We start from the raw sequence: 17,783 nt of genomic DNA, 5'->3' as shown, positions 1-17,783 counted from the left end.
GAAATAAATCACATAATTTAGGTAGCTACAATATTCAGTGCTATTTATAAAGATGCTATTGGAGAGGATTTGAATGATTACCTTTTAACGAGCCATCCACTTAACACTTAACAAACTGAGCTCCCATACCTGTCTCTGCCTACACTCTGCATGAATTAATGAATGCATGGGCCTTCCATGCTGCTTCTCCTGGCTAACACTTTGTCCTTCAAGACTCAGCTCATAAGTCCCCTCCTCCTTGAGATTTGCTGTGTCCTCCTCCCCTCACGTATACATAGCACACTGGATATTTCTCTAACATAGGTCTTATCTTACTATATCATAACTCAGACATCAGCAAACTACAATACAAGGGCTGGTGCCTGCTTTTGTAAATAAAAGCTGCATTGGAACACGGCCATGCTCATTTGTTCACAGATTGTCTATGGCTGCTTTTATGCTACGACAGCAGAGTTGAGTAATTGCAACAGAAACCATACGGCCCACAAAGCCTAAAATATTTAATCTGGCTCTTTACAGAAAAAATTTGCCAACCCCTGCTGTCATTGATTGTTAATTTGTTCATTTTCCATTGCCTGTGAATTCTTTTTTTTTTTAATTTATTTTTTTGTGAGGAGGACTAGCCCTAAATTAACATCCGATGCCAATCCTCCTCTTTTTTTCTTGAGGAAGACTGGCCCTGGGCTAACATCCGTGCCCATCTTCCTCTACTTTATATGGGACGCCACCACAGCATGGCTCGACAAGCAGTGTGTCGGTGCACGCCCGGGATCCGGGCCTGTGAACCCTGGGCCGCCAAAGTGGAGCGCACGCACTTAACCGCTTGTGCCACGGGGGCAGCCCTGCCTGTGAATTCTTGAAGGCAGGGGCTATATCTTAGATCTCTGAACTGCTAAAAATCAATATAAGGCCAGAAATCTAGTAAATACTCAACAGTTAGATACTGAAGGCAAAAAATGGCCTTCATTTCTATAATTTTTTACGTAGCATTTCATTTCAGAAGTTATGGTAATTTTGGATATGACACCAGAGCACAGTTCATGAAAGAAAGAATTGATAAATTGGACTTCATCAAAATTAAAAACTACTCTGTGAAAGATACTGTTAAGAGAATAAAAAGATAAGCCATAGACTAGGAGAAAATATTTGCAGATCACACATCTGATAAAGCACTTGTATGCAGAATATATGAAGAACTCTCCAAATACAATAATAAGAACACTCAATTTAAAAAATGGGTAAAAGATCTGGTATTACCAAAGAAGACATAACAATGGCAATCAAACACAGAAAAAGATATTGGACATTATTAGCCATTAGGAAACTGCAAATTAAAACCACAATGAGATACCACTATTCACCTATTAGAATAACAAATAAAAACTAACAAAACAGACAACACAAAGTGCTGACAAGGAAGAGAAATCAACTAGAATTCTCATACACTATTGATGGGAATGCAAAACTGGACAGCCACTTTGGAAACAAGCTTGGCAATTTCTTATGAAGTTAAACACACGCTTACCTATATGACCTGGCAATTCTATTTATAAACATGCAAAAGAAATAAAAACTCATGTTCACACAAAAACCTGTACACAAAATGTTTATAGTGACTATTTATAATTACCAAAACTGGAAACAACCCATATGTCTTTTTAACTGGGGAAGGAATAAACAAATTGTGGTTCATCCAAACAATGGAACACTACTCAGAATTAAATAGGTACAAACCACTGATACACAGAACAATATGATGACTCTCAAATGCAATATACTAAGTGAAGAAGCCAGAGCCAAAGGCTACAAGATTTCATTTACATGACATTCAGAAAAGGCAAAACTATAAGGACAGATCAGTGATTGCCACAGGCTGGGGTGGGGGAAAGGTTTGACTACAAAAGGGCAGTGTGAGGGAATGTTTTTGGTGTGATGGAACTGTTTTGTATTTCGATTGCAGTGGTGATAACATGACTTTGCATTTGTCAAAACTCACAGATGTGTACAATAAAAAGAGTGAGTACAAAATATATAAATGAAAATTAAAAAAAAAAAAGTTTAAATAATAGCTTAGAGTTGGAGACTAATCCATGATGAAAGGTTAAAGAGACCCAAATGATTATTTTGAGAAAAGCAGGTTTATAAAGCCCATTGTATCTGTTTTCAAATGAGTTCACAAAATTATTTTGGCCAAAACCAAGAAAACTGAAAATTAAAGGAACACAACTCAACACATGGTAGCTAAATTTAACCTTAAAATTATACCTGAAATATGTTATATGAAGAATATCTCAATAAAACTGTTATTAAAAAAACAAACACAGGGCTGGTCTGGTGGCCTAGTGGTTAAGTTCTCGTGGTCTGCTTCAGCAGCCCGGGATTCAACAGTTAGGATCCTGGGTGCAGACCTACACACTGCTCATCCAGCCATGCTGAGGCGGCATCCCACATAGAAGAGCTACAACTCTACAACTATGATACACAACTATGTACTGGGGCTTTGGGGAGAAAAAAAAAAAAGAAAAGAAAAAGAGGAAGACTGGGAACAGATGCTAGTGCAGGGCCAATCTCCCTCAATGAAAAAAAAAAAAAAAAAACTATACCTGAAGCACTTCTTTCCTCTACCTCAGCGTTTCCCAAACTTGTCTAATAAGAATCATTAGACAACTTGTTAAAAATAGATAATCCCAGGCCCCTTCCCTGGAGATTTTGATTCTGTAGTCTAGGTTGGGAGCCAGAAAACTATACTTTTTTTTTTTTTTTTTTTTGGTGAGGAAGATTAGCCCTGAGCTAACATCTGTTGCCAATCCTCCTCTTTTTGCTGAGGAAGATTGCCTCTGAGCTAACGTCTGTGCCCATCTTCCTCTATTTTGTATGTGGGACGCCGCCACAGCATGGCTTGATGAGGGGTGCCTATGTCTGCACCCAGGATTCGAACTTGCAAACCCTGGGCTGCTGAAGCGGAGCATGCAAACTTAACCACTACGCCACGAGGCCGGCCCCCAGAAAACTATACTTTTAAAATGTACCCCTCCCTTAATGAACTTTTATCAGACAAGTTTAGAAAACAACTGCTACCCATAGTTCTTTCTTAGCTATAAAGCCTAGAAATTTTTTTTTTTTTTGCTGAGGAAGATTCACCCTGAGCTAGCATCTGTGCCAATCTTCCTCTATTTCGTATGTGGGTCGCCGCCACAGCATGGCCGTTGACAGGTGGTGTGGTTCCAGGCCCGGACACCGAACCTGGGCTGTTGAGGCAGAGTACACTAAACTTGACCACTAGGCCACGGAGCTGGCCCATGAGAAAAAAATTTTAACTGTCTATTTAGTCATGGTGTGAATATTTTCTAGTATATCAAGATAGTGATCTCTACAGTGGAATAATCATACCTGGAAAAATTCAAGACAATCCATTGAGATCTGAAAGAAAATACTGACCTATACACATTTACTTTAAATCTCATAATCCAAAATTTTCTATTTTAGGAGTGTGTTTTATAATGTACACAGTAAATCAGTGCAATAGTACATATATATCTTTTTTTCCCAATAGGATGTGTGATCAAAAAAGAGTGGAAACTATTGCTTTAAGGCTCCTGATTTATTATTTTTTCCCCTTAAAGTTGACCAATTCTCAGCCTCTGTCCTATTTTGCAATAAGACCCCTACAATCATTAAATATACCATCTGCCACCACTCTCTGCCTACCAAACACCATTATGCCCATATTCATGCCCCAGGCATAAGGGCATCATCACTCTGGATGAAGGATACAGTTCTTTTACTCTACGGAGATCTGAAAAGCTATTCATAGTCATGAGTCGCTTAACAACAAGCACAAGTCCTGAGAAATGCATTGTTAGGCAACTGTCATTGTGCGAACATCATAGAGTATACTTACATAAACCTACATGGTATAGCCTACTATACACCTAGGCTATATGGTACTAATCCTATAGGACCACCTCATATATGCAGTCTGTTGCTGACAGAAATGTTGTTATGCAGCACATGACTGTATTATATTGTATCTAGTAAGAAATCTGGAAGGTGCCTACCTCTTTATACTATTCGTAAAGTCCAGTAGACTCTCAGTATTTGAAGATTCAGCTCACCAATTTAACAGTTGTGGTTTCAATCCTTCACAGGTTATCTGTGAAGTTTCATGACAAGTAGTAATCTGATTTTGCTGAGTCACAAATTTGAATCAAGTATGCTTTCAAGCTAGTGTGAAGGATCAAATTATTTAGCAGGTGAGTGAACCAAGCTCACTGTCCAGTATTTACTCCCACACAGCTATACTGTTCTCTGCTTGTTGTTATTAGGGTCAGCAGAGACCTCTTTAATTTTTTAGTTATCCTTTACTGCAGGGGTCCTCACCAATTATTTACAAAGTTTACTAGTAAAGAGTCCTTGAATCCAAATGTATATATTTTCTCAATTAAATAACACTAAAAATATAATCACTATCATGTAGGATTTGGGAAGTTTTTGAGTGGGCATTAAAAAAGGACTATCATACAAAGACTGGAATTCACGGGTTATTGCAAATAAATCTTAAGTGGTATTCCTGAATTGGGGCATTCAATTCACAAATTGCTAAGGATGTGTTCAGTGTCAAAGATGTCAAAAAATATGTTTTAAGAACTCTTCTCTGGGTAGAATTCTATGGCAAACATAAACCGTGTTCAGAAAAAATACCACTAAGCTTGTCCTTTCAACCCTCCATGTCAACAACATGTCTCAAAGAAGGCCCTTCTCTCGCTCTCACCCTCAAGAAGATCTTCATAAAGTGCGTGTACTCCTTCAGGCACGATGACCGCCAGTGCAGTTCCACAGAGAAGGCCGGCACCCAAAACAGTCACCAGCTTTAGTCGCTCCTGGAAAGAAAACGTAAGAAACTACTGAAAAAATTGATGAATTAATGGAAAAAAGTTTCTTAAGTACCTGTAATCAAGACTGTGAGCTGCTCATTTGTAAGACCAAAATCTACAAAGGCCAGTGAACACGAAAAAGGGTCAGCTTCATGAATAATGAATGCCAATTAAAAAGAGGAGATGCCATTTTTAAAGTTACCAGATTGGCAACGATGTGGGAAAACTTGTCTACTATCCACGATAGGGAGAAATGAGCACAGTTTCTAAGACTGGAAGGAATGTGAACTGACCACAATTTGGCAATTCAGATTTAAAGCCTGAAAAATGTGAATTCTTTGATCCAGCAATTTCACTTCTAGAAATTCATCCTAAGAAAGAACGAACTATGCAAAGGCGACCACTGCACTAATTAAGAGTGCAAACCTGAAAATAACCTAAAGGTTCAAGAAAGGAGATTGGCTGAATAACCTATAATACTTCACCACAGTACCACAACACTCAGCCATTAAAAATTACGATATGGGGCCAGCCCGGTGGTGTAGTGGTTAAGTTCGCACGCTCCACTTAGGCAGCCCGGGGTTTGCAGGTTCAGATCCCGTGCGCGCAGACCTATATACATTGCTTATCAAGCCATGCTGCAGCGGTGTCCCACATACAAAAAATAGAGGAAGATGGGCAGAGAAGTTAGCTCAGGGCTAGTCTTCCTCAGCAAAAAGAGGATTGGCAGCGGATGTTAGCTCAGGGCCAGTCTTCCTCAACAACAACAAAAAAAGCACAAAAATTACGATATACATCTATACATGGATATAGAAAGTCATGATGTATTGCTATGAGGAAAAAGCTGGTGGCAAACAATATGTATTGATAATCTCATATTTGTAATAAAAAGTATACATATAAGTAGAACAAGTATAAATTAAACATTAACAGATTTTGTACTTTATAATTTATAAACATAATATGTAATATGTAATTTATAACATAATTTATAAAACATTTAAAATTGATTTACAATGAACATGTATTACTCATACAATTTGAAAAAAAACATGTTTAGTTGAATACTAAAATGTTCTATGGGTTTTTTTTAAACGACTTGTAAGGCATGGTTGACATACAAAAAGCTGTAGACAGTTAATGTATACAACTTGATGTGTTTGGAGGTAAGTATACATCTGTGAAACCACCATCACAATCAATGCCATGAATTTGGATCTAGAGTTTTAATCCAACTTAATCCCAATTTTTTCTTTTTACCCAGATTTCTTTGAGAGAGTGCCTCCTGACACATAACATATAAAAGATTATGTTTCAAAATTTCTTGAAGCAGTGGTGTAAACCTATATGGCTTCCTGGAGTCTTAGCAGCATGAAAAATGATCTTAAAAACCACAATGGGGTAATTATGTATTTTGCTATGAAAAAGTTTCAGTAATTTAGTGGTGTATCATGTACGTCACTTTTCTGTTTTAGTTTCCTTTATGAGGTTAGCCAAAATAACAGCGGCTGTATTACCTCTGATATTACTGATTACTACTGAACGTGTGACTACGAGGCTGGGGGAATGTGTGTATATGTATATATATATGTCTGTATATGTATATATATACACACACACATACTGTCTCTATAGGAAATGGGTTCTTAGCTGACAGGCTGGTTGAAACCTCACCCCCTCCTTGTTTGGGAGGAAGGAAGGGATTTCTATCTCATTGTGTCTCTAATGAAAACAGGGGAACTACAGCTGCATTGTCAGCACCAACTAATACTTGCTGTACAGCAAGAGGGGAATTCCCCGCATCCCTAGCACACAGGCCAGGTTGGCCCTTCATACATTCAGGTTGGCCATTATTAGCTACTCACAAACTGAGAGTATTCTGAATGCATCCAGTGTTGAGGAACTGGCTTGGAGATAGAACTGACTCCATGTCCAAATTGGTTAACAACTCACCACCTCAACTTTTCTTCTGTAAAATAAACTATTTCTATATATCTTGTGAAGATACAGGAGGTAATAGGAGAAAGTGATTGAAGCACTTCAGAAAAATGACACCAAACAACTGGTGTTACTATTTTAATATTTAATACTGAACTATTCTAAGAGTCTTTGTCTTTTCCAAGTTACCAAACTCACTAAAGCACTGCTAATCACAGCATTCATTTGAGACAAACTGTCAGAGCATGGAGAACACAAATGGAAAACAGCTCTATTCTATGTAAAGTGACATGGTAATTAATTAATCTTTTCATCCTGCTCTCTAATCAATTCATAAGTCGCCTTTGTTTAAAAAAAAAAATCATGAATGTAAAGTTTTACTCCTGAAGAAGGACAAAAATAGTGGTAAAACTGAACTGGACTGAGCACACCATTTCATTTTAGGGACTTGGCTTCAGAACTCCACAATTCAAACTAGTGAACCAATTGCTAGGGAAGAAGACTGTCCTGTCAGCATTTTGACCAGGCTCTACTCTGGGAAATGGAAATGAAAGATGCCCCTGCTTTGCAAATTAAGGGGAGATGAGAAGGGGAGATGAAGGGATGTACCTAAAAGAGAAAGAGCTGACTGCCCTCAAGAATTACTTGGGTCGTAGCTCACATCATACATGAAAATTAATTCCTGATGGATTATACACCTAAATATAAAACCTAAAACCCAAAACCTTCTAGAAGAAAATGTAGTACATCTTTGCAATCTTGGTGTTGGCAAAATTTCTTAGTGAGGACACAAAAACACAAACCATAAGAGAAAAAAATTCAACATCAGAATTTAAAATGTTTGCTGATCCATTAAGAAAATGAACAGACAAGGGCCGGCCCCGCAGCTTAGCGGTTAAGTGCGCGTGCCCCACTATTGGCAGCCCGGGTTCGCATCCCGGGCGCGCACCCACGCACTGCTTCTCTGGCCATGCTGAGGCCGCGTCCCACGTACAGCAACTAGAAGGATGTACAGCTATGACATACAATTATCCACTGGGGCTTTGGGGGAAAAATAAATAAAATTATTAAAAAAAAAAAAAGAAAATGAACAGATAAGCTACATACTGGAAGAAAATACCCACAACATATATATCTGTGGTGGATGCTGTGGCAACAATGTCCACATCAGCCCCCTTCAGGTCCAGGACACCTGCTCCCCCAGCAGCTGGCAGTGTTGCCTACTGATTCACAGCTGAGTCCCTCTGAGGAACTGACCTTGGGTCAAAGGGAAATGACTAACCTAAGGTTATATTCCCTCTCCCAAGGCAGTCCACACCCAACGACCAATCCACTGGCTTGTGTGGAGGAAGGCACAAAACCCGATCCCCTTGCCTCAATTCAAGACATCTCTGAAGGGCAATCCAGCTCCAGAGCCTGCTGTGGGGTAAACTGAGGCCTCTCTTGCAACTGAATTACAGTTCAACTTCTCCATCTGCTTAATCCTGCTCATTCTTTCACAGCTGTTATTCCCAAGAGCACTCCTCAATAAACATTCTGTATGCAAATCTCCTTCTCAGAGTGTTTTCTGGGGAACCCAACCTAAGACACTGACAAAGGGCCTATATCTGAAATATAAAGAACTTCTATAACTCAATAAGAGACACATACATACAAAAAAATAAATAAAAAACGGGTAAAACATTGAACAGATACTTCATAAAAGATATATGAAAGGCCAATAAGCCCATGAAAAGGTGTTCCACATCATTTAATTAACAGGAACACAAATTTAAACTACAACGAGATACCTCTTTCATACCCACTAGAATAGCTAAAATTAAAAAGACTGACAAAACTAAATGATGGCAAGGATACAGAGCAACTGAAACTCGCCTGCATTGCTGGTAGGAGCATAAAATGGTCCAACCACATTGGAAAACTGGTAGTCAACTATAAAGTTAAACCAGAGATTCCACTTTTGGGTATTTACCAAGAGAAATGAAAATGTATGTCCACAAAAAAACTTATACAAGAATGTTCATGGAAGGTTTATCAATAATAGCCACAATCTGGATCAGAGGTCCATCAACAGGAGAATGGATAAACAAATTGTGGTACACTTATACTCAGTAACAAAAAGGAATAAACTACTGCTACATACAGCAACATGAATGAATTTCAAAAACATTATCCTGATGTCTGAATGAAAGAAGCTCAGACAAAAAGAGTACGTACCGTATGAGTCCATTTATACAAAGTTTAAAAGCAGGCCAAACTAATCTATGGCAATACAAATCAGAAGAGTGGCTGCCTCTGGCAGGAAGGGTTAGTGCGGGAATGCAGCGGTAGGGGGGATTAACTGGAAAATGGCAGCAGGTTATTTTTTTAGGATGATGGAAATGTTCTAAGTCTTGACTGGGATGTGAGTTACATTTGTATACATTTGTCAAAATTCATCAAACTGTATTAAGATCTGTACCTTTTACTCCATAAATTTACATATTTATAAAAAAGTTACCTGGATAGTAATTTACTCAGCCAGGACCTCTGAAAGGATTCATTTTAGAAATATTCAGTTTTAACAAAGGTTTTTCATGGCAGCCCTTTGAAACCAGGGTCAGAGGTCTGTGTAGAATACTAAAAGGCATTTCCAAAATTTTATCTTAAATAGTCTCATCTATCATACAGATATTTCTTCAAAATCACTCATTACAATTTTATGTCAATAACTGCATGGAGAAACCAGTGGTGTTCACAATTCTGGATCAATCCACAAAATCACTAGGCATTTACAAGTGCTTTATAATATTCTACACTGCAGCCACATGAAGTACTACACTGAGACAAGTTTTAAAGGCAGGAGCAGAAGTGAGTTTTTTTTTTTTCCTAATTTTATTTATTTATTTATTTATTTATTCCCCCAGAGCCCCAGTAGATAGTAGTATGTCATAGGTGCACATCCTTCTAGTTGCTGTATATGGGACACGGCCTCAGCATGGCTGGAGAAGCAGTGCGTTGGTGCGCGCCCGGGATCCGAACCCGGGCCACCAGCAGCAGAGCGCGCGCACTTAACTGCTAAGCCACGGGGCCGGCCCCAGAAGTGAGTTTTTGAGGCTTGCATACCACACAAAATTAAGATGCAGGTGAAGTAGCACCACTTAACACAACGGAGGGACACATACCATCCAGAATAACTTAGACATTATGGGCACTACAAACAAAAACTTCAAATCCATAAAGAAAGTAAAAAATAATTATCATAAATGCTGCCTTTTAAATTTTCAGTAATTTTTAAAAATCTAATATTTTTAGACAGTCTTGTAGCCAAGGTGAAATTACCCATAGTTTTATTCACTTATATTTAAATGGACCAAACTTTTGAATACTATCAATTGCAATAGATTTTATAAGAATTTCCCAAAGGCCCTAGCAAACTAGAAAATAGTTGAATCTCCATGTGCAGCTAATGTCATTACAAAGAAATCATGGTAAGCCTGTAAAGCACACAGTCATGAAATTATATCTCTTTGTTAATCACGTATGAACAATTAAATGTTCTCAGCTGAAGGAATATGAACAGGAGCTTGCTCCAAATTTTTAGAAAGACACACTAAAAATTTTTATTAATCTTTAGACACATACTTTAAAAAGAGGGATATTGGGGCCCACCTGGTGGTGCATTGGTTAAGTGCACACACTTTGGAGACCCAGGGTTCACAGGTTCGGATCCCAGGCACGTACTGATGCACTGCTTGTCAAGCCATGCTGTGGCGGTGTCCCATATAAAGTAGAGGAAGATGGGCACGGATGTTAGCCAAGGGCCAATCTTCCTCAGCAAAAAGGGGAGGATTGGCATGGGATGTTAGCTCAAGGCTGGTCTTTCTCACAAAAAAAACAGATGGATACTAGCTACCAAAGTTATCAACACAGAATCCAAGTTTAAGAACTGGAAGAAAATGTAAGAAATGATCCTCTCTCAATCTATAGATGAAGAATCAAAGGCCAAAGATGAGAAATGATTTGCCCAAGATCACACGGCTAGGCTAGTTAGTGGTAGAAGCACGATCAGATGTGACATTGCAGTCTGCTGCCCTGTACATTCCAAGACAATGTCCATCACACGACACAATACATACAATTCACTATATAAAATTTATCTCTGAAAAAAGATACCATTCAATCATACAACCTGTTTAAATAGTGTGAGTCAGCAGAATCTGTTAGCAACATCAAGAGGAAAACCAAAAGTATAATTATTTATAATTGTTCTCTATTGATAGTTTCTAAAGGTCCATGGCAAAGAGAAATAAGGACAATGGAATGAGTTTTTATAAGGTTTTATTTCTTCAATGTTGAGAACTATTCTTTATTCTGAGATTATGTCCTACCTATTTTTTGGTCCTTCCTTTTAAGAAATAATGGTAACAACAGTTTTTATTTTTAGTGTCCTCACTTGGCAAAATTAAAAGCAGGCTATCCTGTATCAGTCCTCCCTAATTTCAGAAATATTACTGGCCTGTGAAACCCAAAAGCCTGGAAAACCTCGATCTACAGTGTAAGTGTGAGATCTGTATAGCCATAAAAAAATTCAGAAACAAAGAATTTGAGAATTTGTAGGAAGAGATCATCAAGGTAAATCTGAGTGAATCATCTAGCTCTGTAATATTTCCTTGGAGGGAAGGCAATGTGAGCTATAATTACTGTATTATGTTTTCAGTTCATTTTGAAATTAAAGCACATTTATTCACCAAATGAAGTTAAAACATTCACTGAACACTATGTTTGCTTGTCCCTGTAACCTTCTCCCAAAACTGCAAGTTCTGTGAGGGCAGAGATTTTTGTTTTAAATTTATTGCAAGTACTGCAATATATTTATTGGTACCTATATAATTATATAGGTACTGTCCTATAAACCCCTTAGTTTATAGGACAGTACCTGGCACATAACAGATTCTCCCTAAATGTTTACTGAAAGAATGAATGAAGTGCCCAGCAATGCAAGGCCTGAGGGACTTGGTACCCACCATTATACAAGTGTAGTGGAACCTCTTTAGAATACTTGTGCTGGGAAACACGCCTAACATATTCTTTATAAATGTAACTATATCAAGAATTTTCAGTAGTTAATTGATTTGGAATTTATGCTTTGGCTCAAGGGATACTCAAGTACATCTAATAAAGAACCATAATGGGATTCCATCACAGTAAATGCGAGGCAATGCTGTCATTTGTTTCATTAATGCAAATATCTGAAATGATACCTATTTTTTTCCAAGGAGCTCAAAATCTTGTTCACTGTTTCAATCTTCAGCAAAGTGATATAAAGATTATTTATCCTAGGGGCTGGCCCCGTGGCTTAGCGGTTAAGTGCGCGCGCTCCACTGCTGGCGGCCCGGGTTTGGATCCCGGGCGCGCACCGACGCACCGCTTCTCCGGCCATGCTGAGGCCGCGTCCCACATACAGCAACTAGAAGGATGTGCACCTATGACATACAACTATCTACTGGGGCTTTGGGGGGAAAGTAAATAAATAAATAAAATCTTTAAAAAAGATTATTTATCGTACATAAATTTTATCAGCTTGGTAAATGTCTATTAACCTTCTCACGGTGACCAATACTACAGAGGCAACACTTTTGATGAAAAAAAGAATCAGTAGTCAAAAAAATAAGCATTATTGCCATGGGCTGTAGATTCAATTTTTATTTTTTAAAAATTTCTTAACTACCTAAATGATTTTAGACACAACCTGATTTATTTCAAGCACTAAAGATGTGTTATTTGTATAGTTATATTCTTTCATATAACTTCACAACTTGGGATTCAATCTCAAAACTGTGTATGTCAAAGTTAAAATGCTGACCGGTTCTCTCCTTTGCTTACGGTAAATCACTAAAAGGGTGTATTTAAATGAAGAACTACAAATTCCAAGTGTAGTTCAAGATGAAAAGAGAGTTCCCAGAGCAATAGTTTCTGTCAGAGAAATAAAATATCTGCTCAAGAGAGGCACAAACTGTGCAATGCCATTGGTTTTATGTTCTCTCACGTTACAATTTCACAGCTGTAGCCTGACTGAGTCAAAGGATTGACCCAGACGTATTAATTAAAACAACAGCTTGTACTCAATGCCATTAACTATCGGTGCAAAGCTTTGAAGTCAGTTTAATTTTCTTGGCAGACACTAAGGTAGTTAAATGGTTTTTCTTTCCTTGCTCATACAAACAGTCAATAAATTGTTTGGTTCAACTAAATATAAGCCGATAATTTTAAAAGCTTTTAATATTGAAAATAGTTTATTTTAATCCCCCTGGTACCATGCTCATTTTAGTACTGAAAGCATCAACTATAGTTTCCTAAAAAATTAAAGATGTGTCTCTTGTTATAAGACTGATCCCTTCAAAGCTCTAGGCACTGAAGAGACGAAATATTATAGGGCACAGAGGAACTCCTGTTCAGGCAACAAAACCTTTCTTCATTTTCTTACAAACAAACCTGCTTCAAGTAGGAGATGCTTTCTAACATCAATGTAACTACTACATTATCTGCTGCTGAGTGTCAGTAACAGGTAATGAAGACAATTCAAATATGAACTTATCTCTTCAAGTCCTTACAACTGAGACAAGACGCCAAAAAGCTTCCTGCCTCTAAGTAGCAGCTGTGTGACCCTGAGCAAGTTCAGTGTCCTCCTCTGTAAGAAGGGGCTGCGATGACTACTTCTATTATCGCGTAGGAGCACAATACCAGCACACCTAGCACAGAGTATTGTTGTTGTTAGTTATCTTCAATATCACCAGTAGCATGCAGAGCCCCTCCTCTGCAAAAATAACAAAACAAAACCCAGACACTTGGATAAAAGTTTGGGTGAACAATGCTACGATCCTTGCCATTTTGCCAGGGGCATATAGGCTTCCCCTTTCCCAATTCATGTGACACAGAGGTAATAACAAGCAATGCTTTACGAATGCCACTTCCTCCAATCTTGGAAAACAAGACTAATGTGTTTTACTTTTTGTATCAGAGTCCTTTCTAAACATAAAAGAACTAAACACAAATGGAAATCCCGTAGGATTGTTCACTGTGACTACAAAAACAAAAACCCATTGGGAAAGAACCTGGAAAAACATTGGCCATAAATAATATATTGTTAATATATAAGAAGGTCAATTGAACAGAAAAATCACAACAATAAAAATACATTTTTCTCTATGAAATTAGCAAACTTTTAAAAATCAACAATGATAGCACTCAATGTTTGTGAGAATACAGTGTCATTCACATTTATTTGAAAAAATGCATTAAAAAAAACCTGGTAATATAGATTGAGAACCTTCTTAAAGAACATTTATGCCCTCTGGTCCTGTCATTCTACCCCTGAGGAAACAACCTGAAATATGGTCATAGCATTCGACACAAAAATATTCATTCGACACTATTATCAAGACAAAAACTTAAGAACAAATTAAATGCATAATAAGAATTTCTGTACATAAAATAACTAAACGTAATGAAGACATTAAAAAATGCCAAGAACATGTTTTTAATAATAAAAGAAGATGCCTATGTTATAGTACCAAGTAAAAGAACGGAGAATGTAAAATTACACATACGCCATGTCATCAACCATAATAAAAATGCAAACAAATAGAAAAAAAGAATGGAAAGAAACAAAAATGTTACTAGTGATTCTCACTGTACAGTGGGATAACATGATTTTATTTTCCTTTTACACATTATCATGTTTTCTAAATTTTTCACAAAGAGCCTCCATTATATAGCCAGGATTTCTAAAAAAATTTGTTCATTTAATTAGACGCAATATAAATAGTGGCTTTGAACTTAGTAAACTTTGAGGCTCAGTTTCCTCACCTATAAACAGGACAAGAATTCTTTGCTTTCAAGGTCACTGTTAAAATCCACACAGAACTTGACACATAAGTTGACACTGTAGCTATCATTATCAATTATTGTACTGTGGTCGGATAAGAGAGCACAACACCCTTAATGTAAACACAGAGATGTTTTCCCCTTTATTAAGTAGTTCTAAACAACTGCACTTCGAGGTTTTGTAATAATTTGCAATGCTTTTCAGTCTCCCCCTTGTTGTCATGCTGTGACATATTTCCTCTACTAGCTTCCCCCATCCCTTCTAGTTTGCTGTGTCTAGTTTTCAAACAGCTTAGAAATCAGATAGTCCAGGGCCGGCCCCGTGGCTTAGCGGTTAAGTGCGCGCGCTCCGCTGCTGGCGGCCCGGGTTCGGATCCCGGGCGCGCACAGACGCACCGCTTCTCCGGCCATGCTGGGGCCGCGTCCCACATGCAGCAACTGGAAGGCTGTGCAACTATGACATACAACTATCTACTGGGGCTTTGGGGGGAAAATAAATAAATAAATAAAATCTTTAAAAAAAAAAAAAAGAAATCAGATAGTCCAGCTCAGAGCTTCTAGACTGGTAACTCACAAACCTGGGTTGTTTGGCCCACAGAGTGATGTAATAATATTTGAATTAGTAGCCAAAATGTAAAATTCAGAAAATTTCATATAAAAACACGGATTTGCAGCTTCTGAAAAGTAGGAAGATTTGGCAACACCAGGGCCGGTGTCATCAAATGGCACATGCTCTTCAGCTGACCCAGGTTCTCACTACTCTCAAGCACTGACACCCAAGGTCAGCTGCCATCTATCATGACACTTGAACTGTTTCATCTTACTCCAGGCCTGCTTCACTGGTCAGCCTCAGTAGTTATTCGCTTTTATGACCCATTACCTAGTTGTATTAGTGAGAGTCCAATCAAGAAAGAGTAATTATAAAATAATTTAAACATGGAACGTTTAATATAAAGAATAACAGGGGACTGGGGTACAGCCATGTGCTGCATAACATTTCGGTCAGTGACAGACCACATATACAACGGTGGTTCCATTAAGATTAGTGTCGTACAACCTAGGTGTGTAGTAGGCTATACCATCCAGGTTTGTGTAAGTACACTGTGATGGTCCCACAACAACGAGGAAATTGCCTAATGATGCATTTCTCAGAACTTATCCAGTTGTTAAGCATGCATGACTGTAATGAGAAATTAGCTAGTAAGAGAGAACTCTAAAGAATATAAAAGTAGCAGATAAAAGGAGCAGTGATAATCCTATGACCGAGATAAGAGTGCTCAAAGAAAAAGTCCCAAGAGGGCTGAGATCCAAACCCTGCTGGAGAGGGCATGGCTGGAGCTCAATAAATGGCAGTAAAAGGTTCTGGGACCAATTCCGACTTGTGTGTATGTGTGTGGCGGGTGGGGGGAGGTTTCCCCACACCAAGCCATGCTGGGAGTCCCGCTGGGTGTCCCACAATTTAACTCAATTCTAACAGTATCTACCTGGAGACAGCATCAGATCCCACAGATTAAGGGCTCGCTCCTACAAGACCGCCGTCTCCAACAAACTTCAGAAGCCAGTCGCAAGGCCAGGTCTGACCGACTAGCTATAGATTGGAGGTTCCAATGACCCCCTCTCCTTGGGTTTGATTAATTTGCTAGAGGGGCTCACAGAGCTCAGAGAAACGGTTTACTTACTAGATTACTGGGTTATTATAAAAAGATATAACGCAGGGACAACCAGATGAAAGAGACGCATAGGGCAAGGTATGGGGAAAGGGCACAGAGCTTCCATGCTCTCTCTGAGCTCGAAACTCTCCCAGCACCTCCACATGTTCACCAACCGGAAGCTCTCCGATCCCTGCCCTTTTAGGGTTTTATGCAGGCTTCATTAAATAGGCAAGATTAATTAAATCATTGGACATTGGCAGCTGATTTAACCTCCAGCCCCTCCCCTCCTGGGTGGGACTGAAAGTTCCAACCCTCCAATCACATGATTGGTTCTCCCAGCAACCAGCCCCCACCCTTAGGTTACCTAGGGGCATTCCAAAAGTCACCTCATTCACATAACAAAAGACACCTTTAGGGCTCTCACCACTTGGGAAATTCCAAGGGTTTTAGGACCTCTATGCCAGAAACAGTACGAAAACCAAATATATATTTCTCATTTAAATCACAATATCACAGGCAGAGATGTTTCTGTGGTGCAACACTGGTGGAACTTGCTGGAAATCTGCACTCTAGGGTGTTGGAAAAGCTGCTCATGGCAGTGTCTTACTGGAGAGACTCTCCTATAAAACCGCTCTAGCGGGTGCCAGTGGGAACTACTGACTGCTGTGTGTTCAGCAGGAGTCTGGGACTTGAAAAGCTGCCTGCAGTGCAGGAGATGGGCACTGGAGAAGCCACACACGCACAGGAGCCTGCGCTGGGGAAGATGGACACTGCGGAGGCTGCCTGCGCTACAGGAATTGGTGCCAGAGAAGTCACCTAGGAGCCTGCTGAGCAAGCATGCCAGAACCAAGAAGGAAAACCCCCTCCTCTTACAATTTCTCGCCAGTATCCTTTATTGACAACACTCAACGTTGTGCCAGCTGGCAAAGGAAAAATATTTAAAGGGCTCCCATCCATTTTCGCAAGGTAGTCAATGAAGAGTGAAGAATTTGGAGCTGAGAGGCAAAAAATTGATAACTGGCATACTAGCCTACTAGAATTACAGAAAAAGGAGCCGAGTGAGAGCCAAGGACAGTAGAGAGCAAGTAAAATGCTTGCTCTTCAGGCTATTTAGCTAATCAGACTTTTCTGGTCCTTTAAATTAATGAGGTTTCTGGATGGACAAGTTCTACACAAGAGAGGTGCCGCCAATATTCTTCTCTTTCAGCTCCATTATAATAATTAATATTTATTAAATAATTACTATGCCTAGCGTGTTCCATTATAATCACTTTACATATATTAGCTCATTTAATCCTCACAACGGTCCTATGAGGTAGGTACTTCTACTATCCCCACTTTACAAAAGAGGCATTAAAAGTTCAATTAATTTACCAAGGTTCATGTAGCAGCAAATAGCAGAGCCACGATCTCAACCTACATAGTCTAGCTCCAGAATCTATACTCTTAAGCA

The 17,783-nt window shown here is 38.9% G+C and overlaps 1 protein-coding gene across 3 annotated transcripts in view; it reads right to left on the bottom strand.

Annotated features, from left to right (window-relative positions):
• SLC39A9 (solute carrier family 39 member 9) overlaps window positions 1–17,783 on the bottom strand; it is a 43,627-nt gene that overhangs the window by 18,854 nt on the left and 6,990 nt on the right. For all 3 annotated transcript variants that reach the window (XM_058567203.1, XM_058567202.1, XM_058567204.1), the window contains exon 2: window positions 4,772–4,880. In XM_058567203.1, the coding sequence (XP_058423186.1) occupies window positions 4,772–4,880 (109 nt within the window). The remainder of the gene's footprint in view (window positions 1–4,771; window positions 4,881–17,783) is intronic.

Source organism: Diceros bicornis, chromosome 24 (genome assembly GCF_020826845.1).
Source record: "Diceros bicornis minor isolate mBicDic1 chromosome 24, mDicBic1.mat.cur, whole genome shotgun sequence".
Taxonomy (NCBI): domain Eukaryota; kingdom Metazoa; phylum Chordata; class Mammalia; order Perissodactyla; family Rhinocerotidae; genus Diceros; species Diceros bicornis.
Note: the sequence above shows the minus strand (reverse complement) of the source record. Positions and strands in the feature narration are given on the sequence as shown.